This window comes from Haplochromis burtoni, unplaced genomic scaffold (assembly GCF_018398535.1).
Source record: "Haplochromis burtoni strain Fernald_Lab_line unplaced genomic scaffold, NCSU_Asbu1 Contig_110, whole genome shotgun sequence".
Lineage (NCBI taxonomy): Eukaryota > Metazoa > Chordata > Actinopteri > Cichliformes > Cichlidae > Haplochromis > Haplochromis burtoni.
The window spans coordinates 143,993-169,339 of NW_024582471.1; the positions used below are offsets into that span (position 1 = coordinate 143,993).

At 39.7% G+C, this 25,347-nt stretch overlaps 2 protein-coding genes across 3 annotated transcripts in view; one reads left to right on the plus strand and one right to left on the minus strand.

Moving 5' to 3' along the window:
• Positions 1-288: 288 nt before the first annotated feature.
• Positions 289-15,254, minus strand: mettl14 (methyltransferase 14, N6-adenosine-methyltransferase subun). The gene is made up of 11 exons (XM_042223377.1): positions 15,035-15,254; positions 14,546-14,634; positions 14,118-14,205; positions 12,751-12,828; positions 7,565-7,652; positions 7,399-7,489; positions 6,261-6,402; positions 5,705-5,797; positions 1,349-1,465; positions 968-1,178; positions 289-814 (listed from the first exon to the last, which is right to left on the minus strand). The coding sequence occupies exons 1-11, from the start codon at positions 15,098-15,100 to the stop codon at positions 507-509; spliced, it is 1,371 nt and encodes a 456-aa protein (XP_042079311.1). The 5' UTR covers positions 15,101-15,254; the 3' UTR covers positions 289-506.
• A 443-nt stretch (positions 15,255-15,697) lies between these two features.
• Positions 15,698-25,347, plus strand: part of prss12 (serine protease 12) — a 20,716-nt gene continuing 11,066 nt past the window's right edge. The window contains exons 1-8 of one of the 2 annotated variants that reach the window (XM_005928217.3): positions 15,698-16,864; positions 17,981-18,119; positions 19,210-19,382; positions 19,527-19,674; positions 20,282-20,460; positions 21,439-21,580; positions 21,694-21,911; positions 25,085-25,226. In XM_005928217.3, coding sequence (XP_005928279.1) covers positions 16,531-16,864; positions 17,981-18,119; positions 19,210-19,382; positions 19,527-19,674; positions 20,282-20,460; positions 21,439-21,580; positions 21,694-21,911; positions 25,085-25,226 — 1,475 coding nt within the window. In that variant the 5' untranslated portion in view covers positions 15,698-16,530. Of the gene's footprint in view, positions 16,865-17,980; positions 18,120-19,209; positions 19,383-19,523; positions 19,675-20,281; positions 20,461-21,438; positions 21,581-21,693; positions 21,912-25,084; positions 25,227-25,347 lie in introns of both variants that reach the window. The other variant, XM_005928216.3, reaches the window with a different exon arrangement.

Sequence of the window (25,347 nt, forward strand, 5' to 3'; positions counted from 1 at the left end):
ATAGATATCTGTGAAGTTTGACTTTGAAGTTCATATACTGTGATCGAGTCTTACATTTTTTTGAGAAGTGTACAATTGGATTATCGTGGCCCATATAATAATAATAATGAGGATAATAATAATAATAATAAGGAAGTTTACTGTTATCCTATCTTTCATCAACAATAACTACTGTTTGTTTTAATTCCCACTTACTTTCAATAACCTGTCTAAATATGAAACCCTGATCATCTGTATGAGTACATATACATTCATCTCCAAATACAAAAATCAATATGCAAACAGAAGTGGTGAAAATCTATTTTATTCAGGAAACTCCTATTCAATCTAACGTATATCCATGAAAAATATAAAGAAATCAAAATGATTAAAAAAGTAACCACACTGGCAAACTTCTCAACTTTTTCCATCTAAATCATTTACATACAAAAATGAGTTACGGATAAATCTTCAGACAAAACAAATGGAAGTTCCCACTATAGTGTGGATGGCATTAGTTCTTTACTCTACCGAGGTGGAAAGCCTCTATGTGGCCCTCCCCTACCCCTGAACCCTCCCCTGTCTCCACGGAAATTTGGTCGGTTTCTTTCTCGACCTCTGTCTCCCCCTCTTCCAGCATTTGGCCCACCACGCCCCCCTCTGGGTGGTCCGCCACCACGGTCCGACTTAAGTTTAACAGGGGGAGACTTGGGCCGGAGCCTCTCTATTTCTTCAGTGCAGCCAGACAGATGGCAGTTAGGTAAACCAAAATGTGCAGCGTAGGTTTCTGGGTTAAAGTTGGTGTTTGTCAAAGTAGGACCCACTGTCAGCCAGCCTAGAATGAGAGTGGAAAAAAAGAAACAATATGTGGAATGACAAACAAGAACGAAAGACAGAGAAATTGAATTGAAAATAAGTAAATAAAATGTTGTTGTCAACTAATTTTAAGTCAACATATTTTCCAAAGAAAAGCACATATCCATCGTACCTGGTCTGATGGTAGAGTCTCTTCCAAACAGGTGCAACCTTCTGCGGCCCAAACAGAAGTGCTCAATGATGTGGAAGATCTCCACAGGCTTCTCTACATTTCCCATCTCAGGCTCTTCAGTGATGATCAAGTCAATGTCTACATTGGCATGGATGAAGTCTCCATCAGTACTCCTACGCACTGTTCCTTTGATTCCCATTAGGCAGTGTTCCTGGAAGGATTGTGTTGTTTGTCATCATGCATCATACTATACAATTAATCCCACAATTTACATCAATAATATACCGTGTGTGTGTGTGTGTGTGTGTGTGTGTGTGTGTGTGTGTGTGTGTGTGTGTGTGTGTGTGTGTGTGTGTGTGTGTGTGTGTGTGTACAAAATACCTTGGTCCTTTGGAATACTGCTTTTGGATCCAGTGCCTTGGTCTTTCCTGGGTTATTCTTGTTGGTCTTAATCCAGCAGATATCCTCACACCTCCTAAAGCCCCACTTCCTCAAACACTGAAAAAGAAGAAATAAACGGTAGGTATTATGACATCCCAATGTATTGTACAGACTGAACAAGCATTGCATTTAAAGCTGTTTAACTGAAAATAAATAAATAACCTTTACTGTAGGCTAGGTCAATGGATAACTCGTATATAATGTAAATTCAACTGCAAATCGTTATCTTTAAAAGAAAGCATATTTCTGGGCTTCCTAAAGTTAGGCTCAGTTAATAACAATAATGGATTGCATTTATACAGCGCTTTTCGAGACCCTCAAAGCCTTTACAATTCCACTATTCATTCACACACTGGTGGAGGCACTACAGTTGTAGCCACAGCTGCCCTGGGGCAGACTGACAGAAGCGAGGCTGCCATATCGCGCCATCGGCCCCTCTGGCCAACACCAGTAGGCGGTAGGTGAAGTGTCTTGCCCAAGGACACAACGACCAAGACTGTCCGAGCCGGGGCTCGAACCGCCAACCTTGCAATTACAAGATGAACTGCCAACTCTTGAGCCATGATCGCCCCTACCACAGTTACCACAAACTAGCAGTCACATGAAAAAGACAAAAAAAGGAAACTGAAAGAAAAGAGAGCATGTGATCACTATTTAACCAGTGAGGATGAAACTTCGGCTACGTTCACACTGCAGGTCTTAATGCTCAATTCCAATTTTTTGATCAAATCTGATTTTTTTGACTGCTTGTTCACACTACAAATAAAATGTGACAGCAAACGCGCTCTAGTGTCAGGGCTCGCAAAATTTCAAAATCCCTGGTAGCCCTTCGGGCAGGGACTCTTCAGTTTTTGGTAGCCCAAAATAAATTTAAGTAGCCCGAATAAAAAAAGAGAGCAATTTTTTGATTGATGTTTTGTTTCCTGTTTTGTTTCCTTTACAATATTATACATTAAAGTATAATATTGTAAAGGAAACAAAACATTAATCAAAAAATTGTTGAAAAACAAATTACAACATTGTATAAAAATTACAATCATCAACTCAAATACTTGGTTCTAATTGAACAGAAATTTCTATGAACTTGTAAGAACTGTGTAGGACATGAATCAGTCTGTGTCAGATCCTGAATTTGAAATTTCCACTGAAGTCACGGGTAAGAGCAAGTGGAACCAAGATCTAGGCCATTTGCTTTTTGAAGTTTGCAAAGACTGCTAAATTTTGCCAGTGGTAGTTCACTCTTTGCAACATAGTACGCTGTTCTAAACAGATTTTTCAGGTTTATTTTTAGTATGTTATTTGCAATTGGTGTTTGTTCTGGGAAAGATATTGCAGACTGAGCAATAATGCATTTCTTGCATTTCTCATGGGTTCTAATGGGGGCCTTTCTTAAAATGACTGGTCCCAGTAACAAAGGCGCTTGTCGACTCAGAAATCGAGAGAAAACCAACAACACACCCGGCAGAACATTATGTTATTTACACGGGTGCACATAAGTGGTCCGCATGTGCGCATTCGCTGTCAAAATAAAAGACGCGCACCAGATAAGAAGTTGCAACGCGCGTTTGCGTCCATATAAAAAGCACTGTTTTTGTCCGCTAGAGTGGGATTTTCACGGCACATTCTGCACCACATCTCTGTGCGTTCATCATTTGTTTGAAGCCAGCTCACCTCCTGCAACCACTTTTCCGAGAATACGTGCTTCTTTTGTGGTTCGGACTCCTTCTGACATTTTTTGGAGGTGGAGGAAACCAAAGTAATTGCTTAAAGGAGCTTCTTCGACATCTTTAAGAGTTCTAAACAAATGTCTGTCCTCCTCCAGAAAATCTTATGTACGCAAACACGCGTTGCAACTTCTTATCTTGTGCGCGTTTTTTATTTTGACAGCGAATGCGCACCTGCGGACCACTTATGTGCAGCCCTGGTTATTTAGCTCGTCATATTGCAGCCACAGAAATTCTTTTGTCCATGAAACCATAAAGCTGCACTTTCTTTTTGCCTTATAGTCTGATTTGTCATAACTTTTCCGTTTTGTGGTAAGCTTTTCTTTGGCTGTCACTTCTTCACCCTGACCTGTCTTATTTGGCTCAGCAGAACTAAAATATAATCCTGCTGCTTTTACACACGCCTCACATAACGCTCAGCGATTCTCTGCGCGATCAACCTCTCACATGTTTAAGCTTGCTGCGGAGATTTCACTTGTCATGTTTGCATAGTAAGCTAACGATTATAAGACGATGTCAGAGGAATTGGTGCGCAAATTATCATCACTCACCAATCAGTGCTGTCGCTCTCTATACACAGTTCGCGATTGCAAAGTGAAAGCAAAAAACAAGCGCAAATTCAAACGCGATTTCAATATGTCACATATTGACAGTGGCTCACCGATGCCAATGACATAATTACCCAGCTACATTTCCGAAAGAATGCAAAAGCATTGACATATATTTTTCCTTCCTATGATAGCCCGACGGGCAGGGCAGAGATAGATTTTGCTAGCCTGACTGGAAAAATCACTAGCCCCGGGACGTCGGGCTAGTGATTTTGCGAGCCCTGAGTGTGAACGCTCAAAGTGTCCCACATGCACAAAAGAAGACGTCACACACAACGCACTCTGTTTAGACCCAGACCAAACAGTATTGTTTGACTGATGGCCGTTAATATAAAGACTTGTTTCAGACTTTACGTTTCCCAATTTTGCTTTAAGTTATAAAGTTATTTTGTTATTTACACATAATAATTATCCTTATTGCTGCTTCAGAGGATAGTTGCAGATTTCTGTCAGAATCTGCAGATTATACAGTACAAATAAAATGTTCATGTTTCTCCAACGTTCCAAACAGTTTCACTGGATTGCCAGCAAGCGTTTGCGATGTCTTCTTGGGCACTGATAATTGGCGTCTGTCTTGTGTCAGTGACATAGAAGACGGATTTAATGCGACATGATCATTCAAACAGCAGTCGCTTTCTAAAACATCAGATATGTATCGGACCCAGTACCACATACGAAAGTGACCCAGATCGGATTTGAAAATATCAGATTTGTGCCGTTCACGCTGTCATACCATGATAGGATATGGGTCGCATAGGGTCAAAAAGTCGGATTTGATGCGCTTTCGCCTGCAGCGTGAACGTAGCCTAAGAGGAATTTCCTCTTAACTTTGATACTATTCTGTGGCAATTTAATTTTTTTAGAAAGTGCAAATGTTGAGGTTCAAACATTCATTCCAAATCATTTTATGCTTATGTCAACGTGTGAACATATTTTTCTAAGGTCAGGACAGATCAGACTGTAAGTAATCTGTATTTAAAAACTGTGAAGCACATTTATGTCACAAGATTTATGTTGGTATGTGTTATATAATTTATTCTGAGTTTATTGGCAATCTGCGATGTCCAGCGATAACTTCCTCGGTCTTTACACTGATGACAGGGAACTGTTCCTTAGATAGAGAACAGCTGGATTGCAATTTAAGTGTTCGCCAAGATGGACATTTCTACAGATTAAAGAATTCTAGGAAGCCTTCTGTTATCAACTCAATGAATGAGGAAACGAAACTGAGTCATACAGATTATTAAAACTGGGCAGGACCACAGGATAAGCTTGTTTTCTTTTTTCCAAATAGAACATACCATTATAAAGCACCTTGAGGCAACTGTTGTTATGATTTGGAGCTGTACATATACAATTGAATTTAATTGAATTAAATTAAATTCCTTCTCTCTTTCTTCCTGTAAATATCCTTCTAGATGGGAAAACCAACAGACCTCCCCTCATCTCTTGATTAACTCAGATTTTCCCTAAACCTGCTTTCTAGAACAGGGTATGATATCAATAAATTTTCATTTCTCCAACTGTCAAAGAAAAATAACATCGACATAAACATTTTTAAGTTCAAAGCAAAAGTAGATATATTCTCCCCCTAAAACTCATAAGTCAGACTTAGATTAATGTATCTCTATAAAATTATTACATAACCTAATTAATTAAAATTCACTTTCCTGATGACTAACTCGGGGATAAGAAGCATGCTGAATTAGGTTCTGAGCAACTGAAAATATGTCAATCCTTAATATGGCAAACTGGGAACCAGTAAATCAAATTATTATCTACTAAATTCTGGACAATTGTGGATTTTTCTGGTGGTAGGGTGTGTATTTTTTTGTTGTTGTTTAGCCACAACATTAAAACCACTAACAGGTAAAATGTCTAAAATTGATCAACCTGTTACAATGAGAAATTTTGGCTCACTCCAGGACTGAATGCTTTTTTTAATGAATAAAAAATTGCGTTACCATCCTGCCCAGGTCCAGTCCTTCACCAGAGCCACACCAGAGAAAGACAAAGGAACGTAGAGCAGATATCTCTTCTATCTCCAGTCTCATGAGCTATAATAGGAGAGTGAAGGGAATGGAAAGAGGAATAAGCGTAAATGAGAAGAACACTCCATGCTGAGTAAGTAACTAATACTTACTTAACTCTTCTTTTCTAGCTCATAGGCTACCTTTGCATTAAAAAAAAAACCTGCAGGAGATAAAGCCATTCCTTTTTTTCAGTCCTGTCTGGCAGCTTTTGCAATCAGAATTATGACACATTTTAACAGACTTTCACATCAGCAGATAAACAGTGCCATTTGGGATGCTGGCTGTTTTACAGGTCCAAACTGTTTGCTGTCCTTGGAGTCATGTTTCAAACCAACCCCTACCTCACCTTCACACATAAGATAATAACTTCTGTAGCTTATTTATTTTAGTTTTGTAGTGTTTTTTAAAAACAGTAAGAGTTTTCAGTATTTAATTACATGCTAGTCCAAACCAGTAAATGCAAACCAGTCAGAAATAGTATACATACATCATCCCAGGTCCAGAAGCGTTCAGTGTGGCTTATGCCTGATTCTCTGTAGTATTCCTCTAGAGGAGGTTCAAGCAAAATCACATCGAATTTGCACTTCAAATCCTTCAGGTCAAAGTGCTCTGGGTCTGCCTGGAGGTACCTAAACACACAGACAAACGTACCGAACTTGAAATGGTCAGTGACTACTTTACAGTGCATCTGGAACGTATTCACGGTGCTTCGCTTGTTCCATATCTTATTATACACTTTTTACAGCTTTTTCCAAAATTGATTACATTTATTTTTACCTCAAATTCAACAAACAATAAACCAGTGTCAAAGTAAAGAAAAAAACATTTATTTGAAACTCTTGCAAAGTTAATAAAAATGTAAAACAAACAAACAAAAATATAACATGCATATAAGTATATACAGCCTTCACTTAATACTTTGTTAAAACCTACTTGGCAGCAATTACAGCCTCCAAGTAGGTTTTATTTTATGTATGAAGCTACAAGCTTGGTACATCTCTTTTTGGGCAATTTCTCCCATTTGCTTTCATAGAACTTCTCTCAGGTTGACGTGCGACCAACCTATGAAACGTCCTAGTGGTTCCAAACTTCGATGGAGGCCATTGTGCTCATCGTGATCTTCAACCCTGCAGAAATGTTTATGTACCCTTCACCAGACCCTGTCTCAGATGTCTACAGACAATTTCTTGGACTTCATGGCTTGGTTTGTGCTCTGACATGACCTATCAACTATGGGACCTTATATAGACAGGTGTGCCTTTCCAAAGCATGTTCAATGAACTGAATTTAGAAAAAGTGGACTCCAATCTTGTTGTAGAAACATTTGTAAGATAATCAGTGAAAAGAAGATGCACCAGAGCTCAAATTTAAATGTGTTAGCAAAGGCTGTAAATACTTCTGTAGATGTTATATTTTTGTTGTATTTTATTTTAATATATACATAAGAAAAACTTAAAAAAATCAAATCAAATTAAGCGATTTTGGGGTGAAAAAATAATTTTATCCCTTTTAAAATAAGGCTGTAACATGACAAAGTGCTGTGAACACATTCCAGATGGACTGTAATTCAAGCATAAATTAATTGCACTCATAATCAGATAAACATTAGTATTCATTTAGCATACATGGGAGGGGTGTTGGTAGTGGCGATGAGTTCGTCCTTCAGTCTGATCAACTCTCGAAGTTTAGGGTATTCTTCAAATCGGTCGGCCAAGCCTTTAAAACAGGCGACACAGAGGTCAGACTCACATACATGAATATAAAACAATCAAATAGCAAGCACACACTTACCAACATCTCTGATGAAGTTCTGTGGCCTATGCCCAGTGTCCACAAAATGCTGGCAGTAGTCATTATGAGGATTCAATGACTGGGTACCCTGAGAATGAAAGAAAATTGCCATATAAAGACAAACAACATGTGAACCTGCGTTTTAACATACCTTTAATATGTGCCATTTTAAAATATTTAATATTTTTTATAGCACGTATTTTTCTTCATCCTGATTGGATGTAGATCATTGACAATCTTGTGCGTTTTGCACTGTCAAAGGCCCCTGGGGTAGCACCCAAAAGGCAGAGGATGATGCTAACCATCGCACAAAAAGTTGGACTTCTGGACAATCTAAAGGAAGGTAGAAGTTACCGATTTTTCGGACCATAAGGCACACCGGATTATAAGCCATTAGAAAATAAAACAGTCAGATAAGTCAAACTTTACTCAACTCATTCTTCTTGCTTCCTCTACTTCCGTACCATTGATTCATTAATGTTGAATTCTCTCGCAGCTGCTCTATTCCCATGTTCTGGACCTGAAAACAGGGTTTGATCTTTGGTTTCATTCTATAATACTGGACTTATTTTTCTAGAAGGTTTGAACTTTGAGAGTGTTTAAACAAGAGAGAAAAGTGTGAAAATGTTCATGCCTGTCTGAGAAAAGTGTATAAAGTGTGTAGTTAGGGGTTTTACAGCCTTAAAACATCTATAATAATTGTAAATAATAAAGCTGACTACTTTGCGGATTTCACTTATCGTGGGTTATTTTTAGAATGTAACTCCCGTGATAAACGAGGGACCACTGTATTACAAAAATATAAAATTTATGGAACGTGATAAAATGTGGAATCATATGTAAATATCAACACTTCACCGAGTTCTTTTGATTCCTCAGAGGCATCCAATGGAAGACAAAACACTGCTCAGTAGACCATTTAACACTTTATTACTTCTAGAAGGGAGATGCGTCCTGCATGACACGCTGCCGCGGATCTCAAAATGGCGGTGTGCCCCTAACAGTTTTATTACAGAAGCTCTCTCATTCTAGTCTAAACAACAGCGTCTCAGTAACTTTCCACTAGAGATGGTGCTCTCTTATCTGCATTTTCCCAGGCAAGCATGAGCGGGAGTCTGCAGCTTTCCACTCCCCAAGGACACATGGTCTAATGCCTTTATTTTTCAGGGCTGTGTCCACTTAATACTACACTATATAATTTTATAACACTTATTAATAAAAAAAAAGCATAGCAGTATTGAGGCACTGCAAATTATTTAATTCCAACACATATTAGGAACAAACTGTGAAAACATGAATAATCCTGTTCATATATCCCTTGCTTGCCAGAGCTGATTTTTGTTTGTAACAGTGAGACTACTCACTGATTTTATTACACTCTTAAATCCTACTACTTATTCCTGCGCCTTTTGTGATAGTCGACGTAATCATGACTAGTCGACTAATTGTGGCAACCCTAATTTAAATATAAGAGTACTTAAACAGCATAAATGTTTACAGTGCAAGTAGTATAGTGTTACAATAGAAACTGGCACTGAATGAATAATTTAATTAGTTAGAAAACATTCCACAGACTATCCTCAGTCCAAGTCAAATGCTCATGCTGGCAAACAAAACTGACACTTCTGGTTTGGCAACACCTGCCAGAATAAAACTTGTTTATCTTACATATGCTTGGCTGCTGATTACTTAAGAAGCAACTAAAAATGATAGCGTTATAATTCTTCCTTCACTACTTGTTTTTTTCCCCTTCTCTTTCAAGTTAACCCGTTGTCACATTGGTTGCACTAAATCTTCTGGGTAAAATCTAGGTTAGCATCACCAAAGCAATTTGAAAGGAAAAAAAATCAGTGCCTTTAACTTTAAAAATCTTTTACATATCATGTTACACAGGGCTCACAAAATCACTAGCCCGACGTCCCGGGGCTAGCGATTTTTCCAGTCGGGCTAGCAAAAATCTATCTCTGCCCTGCCCGTCGGGCTATCGTAGGAAGGAAAAATATATGTCAATGCTTTTGCATTCTTTCGGAAAGGTAGCTGGGTAATTATGTCATTGGCATCGGTGAGCCACTGTCAATATGTCACATATTGAAATCAGGATATATATTTTAGTTCTGCTGAGCCAAATAAGACAGGTCAGGGTGAAGAAGTGACAGCCAAAGAAAGGCTTACCACAAAACGGAAAAGTTATGACAAATCAGACTATAAGGCAAAAAGAAAGTGCAGCTTTATGGTTTCATGGACAAAAGAATTTCTGTGGCTGCAATATGACGAGCTAAATAACCAGGGCTGCACATAAGTGGTCCGCAGGTGCGCATTCGCTGTCAAAATAAAAAAACGCACAAGATAAGAAGTTGCAACGCGTGTTTGCATACATAAGATTTTCTGGAGGAGGACAGACATTTGTTTAGAACTCTTAAAGATGTCGAAGAAGCTCCTTTAAGCAATTACTTTGGTTTCCTCCACCTCCAAAGAAATGTCAGAAGGAGTCCGAACCACAAAAGAAGCACGTATTCTCGGAAAAGTGGTTGCAGGAGGTGAGCTGGCTTCAAACAAATGATGAACGCACAGAGATGTGGTGCAGAATGTGCCGTGAAAATCCCACTCTAGCGGACAAAAACAGTGCTTTTTATATGGACGCAAACGCGCGTTGCAACTTCTTATCTGGTGCGCGTCTTTTATTTTGACAGCGAATGCGCACATGCGGACCACTTATGTGCACCCGTGTAAATAACATAATGTTCTGCCGGGTGTGTTGTTGGTTTTCTCTCGATTTCTGAGTCGACAAGCGCCTTTGTTACTGGGACCAGTCATTTTAAGAAAGGCCCCCATTAGAACCCATGAGAAATGCAAGAAATGCATTATTGCTCAGTCTGCAATATCTTTCCCAGGACAAACACCAATTGCAAATAACATACTAAAAATAAACCTGAAAAATCTGTTTAGAACAGCGTACTATGTTGCAAAGAGTGAACTACCACTCGCACAATTTAGCAGTCTTTGCAAACTTCAAAAAGCAAATGTCCTAGATCTTGGTTCCACTTGTCTCTTACCCGTGACTTCAGCGGAAATTTCAAATTCAGGATCTGACACAGACGGATTCATGTCCTACACAGTTCTTACAAGTTCATAGAAATTTCTGTTCAATTAGAACCAAATATTTGGGTTGATGATTGTAATTTTTATACAATGTTGTAATTTGTGTTTCAACAATTTTTTGATTAATGTTTTGTTTCCGTTACAATATTATACTTTAATGTATAATATTGTAAAGGAAGCAAAACAGGAAACAAAACATCAATCAAAAAAATTACTCTTTTTTTATTCGGACTACTTAAATTTATTTTGGGCTACAAAAAACTGAAGAGTCCCTGACTGAAGGGCTACCAGGGATTTTTAAATTTTGCGAGCCCTGTTACAGCACAGTGAAGTTTCCTGTTAGAAGCATGGCAGTGGCAGCTTGACAGTCATTTCAATTAGTTTTCTAGATTATTACATTTATTACATTTATTGTTTTTATGTTCAGTCTCAACTGTTACGAAGATGATGTGCAGTTAATAAGTGCAATAAATATTTATATTGGAAAAGAAAATCGTGAGAGAATCGTGATCTCAATTCTAAGCAAAAAAAATTGTGATTCTCATTTTATACAAAATCGTGCAGCCCTAGTAAAAACTATAACTTTAATCTCAGCTAAACCGATTTACTCAGGAATAAATAAAACACTGAAAAAAACGAACAATAAAAATTTTAAGTTATCTAAGTGACTTATATATGATGTTTAACCTGAGTAGCAAAAGACAGCGGGGGGTTGAAAACGATTTGCCGGGAGTTTGCTGTTCTCGTCGGCTCTAGTGAGCTTTGAACCCCAGCTAGCTATCGAGCTGGTGGATAACAGACATCTCCAAAAACGTCAGAGCGCTTTTGCAAATATGTGATGTCTTGATAAACCAAGCAGATATTTGAAGATTGCACAGCTACATTCTCGCCTGAAAATAAGTTAAAAGTTTATTTTGTGACACAGAAAGAGTAATAATAGTAATATTAAAACTAATTAGCTGCTGCCATTGATGGAATTGGCTGGGCTGCGCTATGAATCCTGGGATAGGTTGGGCCACGAAGGATACACCCAACCCATCCTTAAAATCTGGGGAAATGAGGGACACATTTATCGGCCGCAGTTGCAGAAGTCATCGAATTTGGACAGCCTTCGTCACATTGCTGTAACGTAACTGGCCTACAAATGCGGCCTCCAAAGGATGCAGCCTCTGAATTTGGACACAGTTATGATACCAGACACTGCTTCTTCTTCTTCTTCGGGGTTTAACGGCAGCTGGCATCCTTGTACATGCAGTGCTGCCATCTTCTGTTTCAGTCCGTTATTACACTCTTAAATCCTATTACTTATTCCTGTGTCTTTTGGGATCTTACAAAGCTTCAAATGATGTGTCGACTATTAAATTAGTCGTCGACGATTTTGCTAGCCGTCATAATCGTGACTTGTCGACTAATCGTGGCAGCCCTATTGTGCAATAAGGTCAGATGCACTCCCTGGAAAAAGGTACACCTTTTTTTCTAGTGAAAATGCGACAAAATGTCATTGCTTGGAAGGAAGAAAAAAAAACAGACATACGGGCAAGTTTGGCATTTGATGTCAAGGAAAATAATACACTTTGTAAACCATGTGGAACAACTCTCACTGGTAAAAACACAAACTTTAACACTTTATATTTTAGTCAACTGAATCAACTTTCAATTCAGTCTACTAGAATTTTGTGATATTTGGTCAACTACAACTAGACCAAAACCAAATCCAAAATTTGCTGTCAAAATTAATAAGATGCCACACTGATACATTTAATTACCTCTGTGATGGCTCTGCTCAGGGTGTGTGTGTGTGTGTGTGTGTGTGTGTGTGTGTGTGTGTGTGTGTGTGTGTGTGTGTGTGTGTGTGTGTGTGTGTGTGTGTAAAATGCCCCAAAAAAGACAAATGTAGACAGAGAGCAGTGACTGAGACATCCTGCTGCGTTTTCACATCTGCTGAGTAATCTGTATCTCTAGGAAAGTCAAATTATAGTCCATTCAAAAATTTTCTTTTGCTTAAAGTTGCTGGATACTTTGTGTGGAAACCGGTTTTGCAAGTCCATACAAAAGTGACTGTGAATGCGAAGAAAGAATTTCCCAACCTTAAGAAAAGTACTTGAGTCCTTGTACACCTCTTCATATGGGTTGGTTTCATCTGGTTGCTGCACTTCCAGCTCATCCTAAAACACAAACAGGCCCACATATGCATGTGTGTACAAATGACCAATCAGGTTTACAATTATGACTATGACTAAGACATAGATTATGACTATGTTTAGCAGACGAATGCAGCTGAATGTAATTGCAAAATAAAGCAAGAGAACGGTTAACTATATCGTCAACTATAACAAATACCACCACTGTTTAATATGAAGAAAAAGACTAAGACACAAACGTACAAAAAACATTAAATCAGTTAGATGTTAATCAAAGAGTGAGATGGGACATTGTCAGCCTGCTAAATCTGTCCACATTTTCATATATTTGTTCTAATACATCTGAATCGATGCATTTCGCACTATAATAAAATACAACCCTAATTCCAAAAAAGTTGGGGCACTTTGGGAAATGTAAATAAAAGCAGAATGCAATGATTTGCAAATCTTATAACCCATGTTTTATTTACTGCAGAAACTGAGAAAATGTACCATTTTAAGAAAAAAAAAATTGCTCATTATGAATTTGATGGCAATAACACTTCCCAAAACCGCTGGAACAAGGCCATGTTTACAGACTTTGGGGCTGGAGCCTATCCCAGCTATCATATTTCAACGGCTCATTGCTGGGCCGACCATTTTGTTTAAATAAAATAGCAAAATGTCTCAATTTAAATATTTTACATGTTTTCTGTATTCTATTCGGTTCTATTGATTTGATTAATTAACACGCACAACATGCAAACTTCTCTGAAATTGTGATTGTAAATCTATACTTCACCTTACAATTCATTAACTTCAGTTATAATCTGTTAAAACCTTTAATGGGTTGTAGTTTTAATAATACCTGAAAGTATTAAATGGAAAAATGAACTAATACTTCCACCTTTTTCATAAGTCATTTGTATTTACGTCATTATAGTCACGCAAAAGAGCAAAGTCAAACTCTGGCTCAAAGACAACATTTACCAGACAAGATTTTAGTAGATTAGTTTTGTCCTCCAATCCAGACCTTTACAAGCCTTTGTGTCCAAGTCACACCACATTTCAAGGCACTCATGTATAGACGCTTGTAGAATAAGAGCCTTTATGTCAACACTAATGTCAGTGATAACTTTAACTATATTGTAAGATAGACACTTTTGAACATAGCTTTGCTGTAGGCTACACCACTTTATCACACATTACTTACTACTGCCTATGGCACAATGTTACAATACTTAACTCCTCCTAACACATTCAGGCTTTTTAATTATGTTTTATTTATATAATACCAAATCTCATAAACTCAACATTTATGTGGTTACACTCACCTTTTGCTCTTCCACATCCTCTTCTGTGTCCTCTCCTTCAGTCTGTGCTTTCCTTTTAGAAGAAGGGGCTGTGCTGTCATATGAAGCCCTGCAACAACAAATACACCTCAATATTTCAACATTTCCTAAGTCCCAAAGGAAGCATTTGGTACTGAACAAATGACAACACAGAGCGCACAAGATGGAAAAAAAAAAAAGAATGTGCATGCAGTAAACCCAAAGAGAAAAATGCTTCTGAGCATTTCTGCAGTTTAGTAAACGGACTGGGACTCGTAATGGTTCAGGGCAACTTGGGGGTTCAGTATGTTGCTTAATGATGCTTCAACATGTGGCGTTGAGGAATGATCCGCCGACCTTCTGATGGGTGGATGCTCCTCTCTACCGCCTGAGCCACAGCCACCATCAACAGTACCAACACTACAGCTTACCTGCATGTTTCTCTAGTCTCCTCGATCTCTTTTAGTTCGTCTTTACTGTGTAGGACTGCTCCGATGCTGTCTGCGCTTTCAGCTCCCAGCTGTGGTAACGACAGAACAAGTAAATGTAAAGGCCCTCCTGCTTGTGTTGTGCCAACCATACACTGCCGACTATGAGGAAACATTTTCTTAATAAAACACCCCTTGGTGTTTTGTACTGCTGGTACATGACTCCATAGCGTTATGGATAATTGTAATGGGTCCTCAATGCGCTCAAATCTTTTATTTACACGTACATTGAGTCTGCTCCTCTCGAGGGCGACCACTGTGAATGTTTGAAAGGGATAGGCAAGTTATCGGCACCCATGCATCGATGTGTTGGACGGAAACTATATGAAAACCCATTTTGCATATAACACGCTTAGCTCCACGTTATTAATACAAATCCGTTAGGTTTGTAGATACATTGAGAGGCAGCTTGGGGGCTCGTTGTGTACTTGCCTGTTGAGCTAACAGCTGCCGCCTAAGTTTTTGTCTCTCGCGTATCTCTTGAAGACGACTGTTCATTGCGTCTCATATACTGTGTTCTGACAAACTATTAAGTCCCCTTGGCCGCTGGTGTAAATAAAATATTTTCATATAACACTTATAGCTATCTGTAACAACAGCTAGCAACCGGCTAATGCAGGTTAACCGCTAAAAAAAAAAAGGAAAAGTGATAGATGCAATTGATTTCTACACCCGCACGCTCAGGCTCAATTTATTGCCCTTCCGCCGGTGGAGTTTGTTCAAAATGAGAGTCAAAGGCACATGTGTATTTGAATTTTGTTATAGCTCGTATACAGTTATGCCTAACTGTATTGGTTAAATCATCAAAGTATGAACAATATTTGGGTCTTAAGAATAGAGCGATTTACCACCTGTCTCGGCCATTGCCGGTGTACGCCGGTATTAAATAAAGAGTGAATGCCTTTGTGATTGAACGGACGCAGCGTGATGATGTCACAATCGCTGACGTCTCATGAGTCGTCTTCCAATCAGAGACGGTTAGTTCTTCTCGCTCTTCAAGCAGCAGCGTACAGATCCCACGAGTGTTCCCGACTAATAATTTAAACACCAATCACAACAGAGAGCGCCCACGTTACCTCAAGACGTACCAACCACTGACATGTAATGTTTTAGCAATTCCAGCTCATCTCACTGCGATGATTTCGTCGCTGACTTTATTGGTGATACGTTTTCATGCACTGGTTCACTGATAAGTAATTCTTAGCATTTGTTATATTTCACAATCTTTTAACTCGTGTTTTTAAACTCTTGCAGTCACAAAGGATTCAAGTTGCGATAGACAATGGAGCGTATTCATTTTTAAAGGAGAAGATTGTGCAAAATGATAAAAGCAAGTGCTTCAGATAGCTCAACTGCAAGAACGCAAGTCCTTACAAATCGGCTCCAAATGACTGAATACTTATAATTCGAGCAATAAAAATAACAACACCACGGTCTAAATTCCATAAATAAATATATTTTTAAAAAGTAATTTTAAGTAAAAGCACAAATTTAAATACCATGCATTTTCATGTTTTATGTTATTGGAGCAAATGCCCTCAAGTTTGAGAGCATTTGAATGCTGTGCGTCAGGAGGAGTTGTAGATTGTATTTTATAGAATATTTCTAAACTACTTGGTCGAGTGGGTAATGAGTAGTAAAGGGTACTGAAACATATAACACAATGCCAAAAAAAAAGATCTAAAAAAAATTCCTATTTGAAAATATAGGTACACTACAGTTGGTCAAATCAGTCACCTGAGGAAAATTACTTCCATCATGTAGCCCATGTTATTGAATTTTCGTTGGAGGACTGCCTTGCCTATACAAAAAAGAAAAAGGGGTTTCATCGATCCGCAGCGTTCTCACTCTCGTCCCACGGCTGGGCGAGAGGCTGACTGGACGCGTGGAAACCCTTAGCTGATGATAGGATCCGTCATAGCCCTAACATGAATGTGCCATTTTTTGTTTTAAAAGCCGCTCTTTTGGCTGCGATCAGCACTCGCTGTTATGCCAGCAGCGTCCCTTCATTCATCCTGCCGTTCACCGACTGTGCCGGGAGTCGTGGGAAAGACGGCTTCTACCGGGGAGCGATAGACGTCACTGAGTCCGGCACCCAGTGTATGAACTGGACCGAAGTCTCCGGCTTCGACGAACGGTACCCGGGCAAAGGCATAGGCGAGCACAACCACTGTCGCAACCCGGACGGCCGAATCCGACCCTGGTGCTTTTTTAGGAACCACAGAGGCAGAGTAGACTGGGGGTACTGCGACTGTAAACAAGGTAAACACGCAGGCCTAGTAGCAGCAGCTTTATTGTGTTTTATAGGCATTAACAGCCTCGAAATTGTACAACGTGGCTACAAATATTACACCTAGAAGAAGGTGAAATCCCCAGATGAGCAGGATTCAAGACATGCTACAGCAGATAAAAGGCCAATATGAATGGAATGAACATTTTTATATGGGCTGAGAAGCTGTTGATACATGTGTTTTTACAGTACTGTGCAGCTGAGTCATAGAGCATCCACCCATGGAATCATTAAAGCCTACCATACCTTTGGTTTACCAGGGTGTGAATGTAATTGTTCATATGAAAATATTTGTGTTTTCAGCTCTTCCTTATTTAAAAATCCATATGCAGCTGTATTACATTACAGTTTTGGTGTCAGTTATTGAACGTTTTAACAATTACATGCCCGTAAGTCAGGTGTTCAGATTCAGTGTGTTTACAATTGCACATGGAAGACAGCCACAGGGTGCTCAGGCACCTATGAATATTTAGGGGCATGAATTTGTGTGAGTGTGCGTTGGCATGGATGTGCACCCAGGCATTCGCTGTAAGCTTCTTACTTTACAATGTAAAGCAATCAGGTTACCCTGATGCATGCTCACACACTGAACGACTATACCTGCAAATAACAAATCTGAAAAACACATTTTGTAATCATCTTATATTTATCTTATTCTTCTTATATCATATTGATCTTATGGGTTATAAGGGTTTAGGTCATGAATTGCATTGTGGGGCAGCACAGGAAGAACACGTCTCTCCACTTTTGAAGGAACTGGCTGTGCAGATAGATAATATCAAAAGGTGTGACATTTAAAATAAACAATCAGACATATCGTTTGCATTCTTTAATATTTCACTTTTTGACATTACTGTCTTATTTTTTTGTGTCTGATGTGGTGAAACACACATGAAAACATGAAAACATGGCCGGTGATCTATGTGTGTTTTAGAGCTCGCATAGTGTCTCTTTTTCTCTCCTGACTTTGTGCCAGTTTTAGCCCCCCCCCCCCCCCCACTTTAAACTCAGGTGTTCCCCAAAAAGATTCTTTTGCACATTACATACAGTTTTACATCTACTTTTCTCCAACCGTCTTTCCATCTCAGGCTCTGTCCGTCTGCAAGGTGGCCGCTCCAAGCTAGATGGCAGGGTGGAAGTGTACCTTGGGGGAACGTGGGGGTCCATTTGTAGCAACGACTGGGGAGACGAAGATGCTACAGTGGTCTGCAGACAGCTGGGCAAGGGGTGAGAGAGAGCACAAACGCGTACACATATGCTTAAATGTGCGGTATTTATTTTATCCCTCCCTCTCACATACGTCTTTAGACAGAGGTGCAGGTTCTGTCACCATCTGCCGTTAAATTCATAACTGCTAACAGAGCTTCATTCAGGCACGCTCCTCTTTTCTGCTCGACGCTTCTTGTTTGACTCTTACATTCCAGCCCTCTATTCCCCAGAGGCACTTAAATACCTCGAGTGTCGTGCCGTTTACGTTGTTTCTCGCATACTCGTCCGTTCTCTGTTTCTGTTTTTCACATTTTTCACTGTGTCTCGTGGACTTGATTATGAGATGTTGTCATGCTTCTCAAGGGAGCCTGTAGTCAGATTGTATATAACAGCACAGTCCATAGTCAGTTGAAAAAGTGTCCTGCTCTCCCTGGAGAACAGAGAAACTCTTTGACTTATTGCACATGCTGTCACTAACACCAGCGCTGGCACACGTTCTGATACGAACACTTGCCTGCGTGTGTTTGTACTCACACAGGAGTCAATGAAAGTCCACAGCAGAAAGGAAGAAGGGCAAATGTCAGGCATATGTCATTTGGAGTGCTTGGTGATGACTTTCACATGCTTAATTATTGAAAGCTGTTGGGTGTAAGGACTACTAACGGCATTGGCCCAGAGCAACAGATTATGCATGTGCAGACAGCTCAAGCTTACTGCTAGCAGGTTAATAAAGCTGCCTGCTTGTAATTTGTAACTCTTGTTATTAAATGAGATTTGGATCAGTGTCAGGTGGCATGATGGTGCTGTGTGGAGCTTGCATGTTTTCCCTGTACCTACTTCCAAGTTATCTGGTTTCCTTTAACATTCAAAAGACATGTTAGGTTAATGACTCCTTCTAAATTGGCCACAGAGAGGATGTGAGAGTGTAGTAGCCCTGTTATGGACTGCTTCTGGCCAAGTGTGAGTTGGAATAGTCTCCAGTCAACCCGTGACCATAATTATGAAAACGGATGGAGGGATGGATGGGTCAGTGTCAGTGTCAGCTGGAATATTAAAAAGCTTTTCAAATTACTATAACTAACATGCTTCCCTTTTGATGTTCTTCCAGATTTTCAGGTCGCGCTCGAGCAGTTCCTCTGTTTCGTCCAGGCACAGCCAAGCTCCACTGGACGGCAGTCCATTGCCAAGGCAAAGAGCCAGACCTGCTCCAGTGTCCCAAGGCAACCTGGAATGGCGAGGAATGTTCTCTGGTTGCAGCTGTTACCTGCAACCAGCAGCCAGGTAATTATAGATCTGCCATGGGAGGTTTGTGAAAATAAGTTGAAAGAAATCAAATGATCTTACAAACTACAAGTTTCAATAAATATATACTACAAATAAAAAAGCAGCATACTGTGTGCTTTTTGCTTGCTCACACTTCAGCAGGTGTGTCCCTTCCCATAAGGCTGGTGGGAGGCCGGTCAAAGTCAGAGGGCAGGGTTGAGGTCCTCCATGCCGGGGAGTGGGGTTCCATCTGCGATGACCAATGGGATGACAGTGACGCAGAGGTGGTGTGTCGACAGCTGGGGCTGAGGTTAAGTCGTATTGACACACACACACACACGCACGCACACACGCACGCACGCACGCACAAACACACACAATGATACAAATGTTCATATTCAAATTAGCATAAAGGAAATACACTGCCGGTGTGACAGAAGTGAGAAAAAAATGTGTGGCAGAAAGATACAGAAGGCAGCTGGAGATGAGTTTGTGCGGGTATCCTGCCGTCTTTCTCTCCCTCTGTCTCCAAAAGTATGACAAGTATTCTTTCTATTCAGACACAGAGAAAGAGGAGCAAGCAGTAAAGAACATCTGGGGGTCAGACAGTGAATCAGGCTCATTGTTCCTGCTAGAATTCTAGCACCACAGAGATATGCATATTTAGCAGCGCTATACAGGGAGCAAATACATCGCAATGTTTACATTTGCAGGGATGTGCGTGACAAGCAGTGTCCCGATATTAAAAATGACATATAATGTGCTCACTCTGTAAATCCTCTAAATTAAAGGAGAAACGGATACGGTATTGTATGCGCTGCATTTTGTACGTCATGTCCAATGAGCACATGTGTTTTGCATTAGTATTACTAGAGCCAAAATGTCTTAGAATTCTGCATCTTTCCTTTTCTTTGTAGTGGCGTTGCAAGGGCATGGGGCCAGGCACATTTTGGCAAGGGTTCAGGCCGCTTGTGGTTGGACGAGGTGCGTTGCACAGGCAATGAGCTCACTCTGGAGCAATGTCCAAAAAGTGCATGGGGAGAACACAACTGTCTGCACTCTGAAGATGCAGGGGTCTCCTGCAATCCTCTTACAGGTAGGTCACCAAATAATCATTGTTAGGAGCAAAGACATCAAAGTGGGATACACACAGGCATGTTTATATATATAGAAATCAAAGCTTCTCACCTTATACCGGAAACATCAGGAAGTTCCCATGACCCTGAAAGATTTTGCTTTTTGCTTTTGTTGCTCTCTCTTCCCACATTTTTGACGTATCAAGCACAGGTGTAAATGATAACATTAACAACAAGAAGCACTCTGAGAGCGCAAACCTTCGCCAAGGCAGCTCAGCCTCTGGATTGTATTTACCTTTACGGGAGTAGAAGAGGTCTGTAGTAAAAACAATTGGCCTGTTTTAGTGCCCTGTGGAAACCCATTTTAATATCCTTGACATAATTTTGATTTTTGATACCCCCCCCCCCCTATAAAAAAAAACTTTTTCAGATCCATTGTATATGTATTCCAATTGTTATGTATTTAAAGAATTATAACCTGTTACTGTCAGTTACATGAGAAAGTCATAATAAAATATTGTGATTTTTATAGTCTTACTATATCATTCGCTATATGTGTATATTTTGTCATTACAGCGGCAGTAAGAAACAGTTTTAAATAGTGCTATATAGCATTATTAACTCTTTGACCTTCATATCTAGTCAGTCTTTTGACCTTGAAGGAGTGGTCAAAGGTCAAATGTGACATGATACTTTAAATTCTTACCAATAAATCCTTAGGCTGACCTTTGGTAAATTACATCTTGGTGCATTTGGTTCAGACAGGATTGACCAGAGCTTTTTTGTTCATTACAGCATCAGTAATTACACTCTGAACGTTTACAGTGCAGTTAATAGCTTTGCTGTGCTCTGTTATTTCCTGCAAAACTTAAAAAAACGATAAAAGTAAAGTATGCGACTTTTGGAAGAAATCTAGAAGAAATTTATTCACATTAAAAAGGAGATTTCTCTTTCTCTCGACCCGTTTATCCCCAATCACTCTCTCACTTTCTCTCCAGATGGTACTATTAGGTTGGTTGGGGGTGCCGGCAGCCACGAGGGACGTCTAGAAATCTTCTACCGTGGTCAGTGGGGAACGGTGTGTGACGACGGCTGGACAAACTCAAACACGCAAGTGGTGTGCCGACAGCTTGGCTACAGGTAATGTGAAGTATTTCCCACCCGTTCACACACCTTTGTATTTATTCCAAATCATTGCTCATAAATAACTTAAACATGTTTGTTTGATTGCGGATGTGTGTCTGCATGTGCAGGTTCGGAGAGACTCTCTCTCCTGGAGTGCCAGATACTCCAGTTCCACACTTTGGGGTGGGCTTAGGTCCTATTCTGTTGGATGATGTGAGCTGCACGGGGAAAGAACCTAGTTTATTGCTGTGCAACAGGAGGGAGTGGCTGCACCACGACTGTACACACCAGGAAGATGTTAACATTGCATGCAGCCCTGAGCACAATGGAGAGGGTCTTCCAATCAGTAAGAGAATACATTAAAAGGTTATATATGGGAGAGATGCATGGTTTTGTATGTGGTTATGTATACTGCAACTTGGATGTGACTATATATATGGCACAGTTTTTTTGAAGCATAGTGCTAGTTGAAGCTTTAGGCTGGATTATTATAACAACATAGGAAATATATTGGGCGTGCAGGCATGCATAATCTCTAAATCTTTCTGGATAATGTTTTAGGAAAAGAGGTTGTTATGCACACATTTATATTCATACTGTTTTTTCAGAAATATAATTCAGGGCTCGTAGTTCATCATAAGAAAGAAGTGTATTTTTACATCCCCTTATGATATTTTAATGCTCTCCAGTTTTACTGATTTTATTCTATATTAAGACTTTCAGTATTGCTGATCAGTGGATTTTGTTTTTCCCCCTCTCATGTTTGGTTGGCCTTGGCCCAGTAGAGATCGCCTCATTGCATAAATGGGATTCCCCAGGAGTCAATCAAACTGTTGTACTTTCCAAGAAATGAATTTAGTTTCCATTCATCAGCAGAATGTCACTTGTGTGTCAGTCAGGTATTCGGACCTATTACAGCTGAAAGATCAACATCAAAGATAATAAATCTGGTCTGTTGGGCATGCACCACACATTCAAAATTTCCTTAGAATTACACAACAGGCTTTGCTTCATTTCAAATACTGAACAGAAGGTCATTGCCAGTTTTCCATTGTTGCTGTTTACAGAAAAACAAAGTGCAGAAAACACACATGAAAGAATTATACTAAATATGGAACTATATTTAGTATAATTCTTTCATTTTACATAAATGTATTTTAAATTGCTGTTACAACAATATTACTTTTTATCTGCCAGGCCCACTGATGCCACCACCAGTGGGCCTGGCAGATATAATCTGCATGAGATATTCTGATAGATCCTTTTAGGATTAGTGGGCTAAGCAAATGTAACAAGGGAGACTAATAAATACACAAAATTATTACTCTTAGTAGCAAAAATACAAATTATAAAGGACTCTTGTATCCTGGCTTTCCACTTGTAGGCCAATTTTATAATCAGGGAGAAATGGCTGTTTAATTTGGTGGGTTTAGCCAAATGATTAAAACGTCTTTGTAATTTGCCTTTCCTTTCATAAAAACAGATAATGGAAGGGCAAGCTGATCTGAAATCTGTTCCTGACATGTCTGCCACAACCTGCAGGCAATTAAACCTCATCGTGTGTAGAAAAACAAAGTCAGCCTTTTTCAAGAGACACAGGGAGAGGATGATATAAGCCATGCTAACTCTAGTAAGCACAGCTGTCAGTTGATTTTTCCAGCCTTAATAACTTGGCATCATGGTAAAGTCATCATGATCAAATGACTCCACTACAGACCCTTTACCTATAAGTCCTGATGGTACAATCACATCTGCCAGGCACCAGTGCACTAGTATGGCCAACCTATTGCATAACACAAGATCTATGTCTATAGCTTCCAGACAGCAATAAAGTTCTGCAAGGGTAAGAGATGCTGGCGGGTAAAGTTTCATACATCTCTGTATGGCTCAGATGTCTCAGGTTTCAGATCATTCTGCAAATGTCGCGTGCACAAGTCTAATAAGTCTAGCCCATGACACAGAAAACACTGTTTTTTACATCCTGAGTGAGGGAAGGTTTGAAGTTTGTGTAGAGAGAGCGCATACAAAATGAAATGGCTGCTTAATTTGGTGGGTTTAGATGGCTTACATTGTTTGGCAATAGCCTCAGGGACGCTCTTACCCCACAAAAATGCAACTCAAGAATTCTGTTATTACTGTGGAGCATTTGTATGCGCGTCTGATTACGTGTTTGCGTTTGAGTGTTTACATGTGTGAGCAAAACCCCACTTCATCCCTCGGCATGCCAAAGACAGATCAGGCTGTGTTGTTTTTGGAAAAGGGAAAAAAGTAACTAGCCAGGCAGGATAAACCAGGCACTCAGCCTTTCACTTTAACTCTCTGTTGTGATAGATCATCACATTAAGGCCGTGTCAGAGCAGTAATGTAGCGTGTGTGCATATCTTTACTTTTATTACTCATGCTGAGGGGATATAAATATGGCTCCACATAGTCACATTGAAAAGACCTTCCCTCCTGAACAGAGCTCACTGATGTAAATCATTAAAATCTACACTAAAGCCTTTTATGTTAATGTTGGCACTTGATACAGGTTATGATTAAAACTGGGGTAATCTGAAGAAAATTATATAGGTAATGTTCACTAGTTGATTAAACACAATTCTGTGTGTGTTTGTGTGTGTGTTAAGACAGGAAGAACTGTTTGTGTTTCTAAGGATGGACAAACATTTCCTTAATTGCCAACACCAACTAAGATGTAAACATTCCCACAATTAATTCTCCCTCCCCTAAATCTCACCCTTTTAAATGTCCTATGTCCCAAAAGCACAGTCATTAAGAAAGTTTTGGTATTTCATTTACTGTAATAGAGCCAGAATCATTTTATACCGAGGTTCCCTGCTTAGGAATGTTTAGACTACGAAGCATAAAAAAATGATATCTCTGAAATGATCTCTTAAAGAAACAAAGAAGGAAGCAAAGAAAGAAAATTCCATGAGAAAATCTTTCTTCTTTCGATCTAGGTATGTTGATTCAGTGGCAAAACAAAAAAAATCAGATTTAGCTGAAACTTAGAAAGAATGTAAACTGATCCTGAAAACGTCTACAGACGGGAAAGACATTAGCATACACTTAAATGTGTTTGGTGTGAGTGTGTGCGTTTGTGTGTGCATTTTGGGGCATCTGTATGCTCACAACTATTAGATCAATGTAGAGCTTATACTGATTTGATTAACAGTGTGAGCGAACACTTGAAAGAAAGAACAAGAGAAAGTGTGTGCATGTGAAAAAATGAGATGAGAGCCAATAAAGATAAAGATAAACAACCACACACACACAACCACACACACACACACACTGTGTTTTTGTGCAAGAACATAGACAGGTGTTCCAGCTACTTCATTTGTAGAGGGCATGTACACACATGCTTCTATTCACTAGACAGATCAGGTTTGTTAGAGGAATGTTTGCTTCTTTGAACATTTCAAGACTCTGGGTGTTAGACATCTTCAATCAACTGAGCCAGCATGTGATCTTCATGCACTGTCAGCCTAAACTGTTGTGTGTGTATGTGTTCTTCAGGTGTACCAGTGAGACTAGTAGGAGGAGAGAGCCCTAGAGAAGGGCGTGTCGAGCTCTATCTGTCCGGTCAGTGGGGGACTGTCTGTGATGATGGATGGACTGATCATGATGCTGAGGTGGTCTGCAGGCAGTTGGGATACAGGTATGTAAGTTGGAATTGGCTAATTTCACACACACGCATGCAGATAAACACAGACACACCGACACACACATGCAGCATGCAGACACACACACACATTCAGACACGCAGACACACACACACC

Bases quoted from the DNA above. Each gene is read 5' to 3' on its own strand.
- mettl14 (XM_042223377.1), bottom strand. From the start codon at position 15,100: ATGAACAGTCGTCTTCAAGAGATACGCGAGAGACAAAAACTTAGGCGG. The intron at 12,829-14,117 runs GTGAGTGTAACC...TTTGTGTTTTAG, and splicing joins AGGATGTGGAAGAGCAAAAG to GATGAGCTGGAAGTGCAGCA. The intron at 1,466-5,704 runs GTAACGCAATTT...CTTCTTTTTCAG, and splicing joins GACTGGACCTGGGCAGGATG to TGTTTGAGGAAGTGGGGCTT.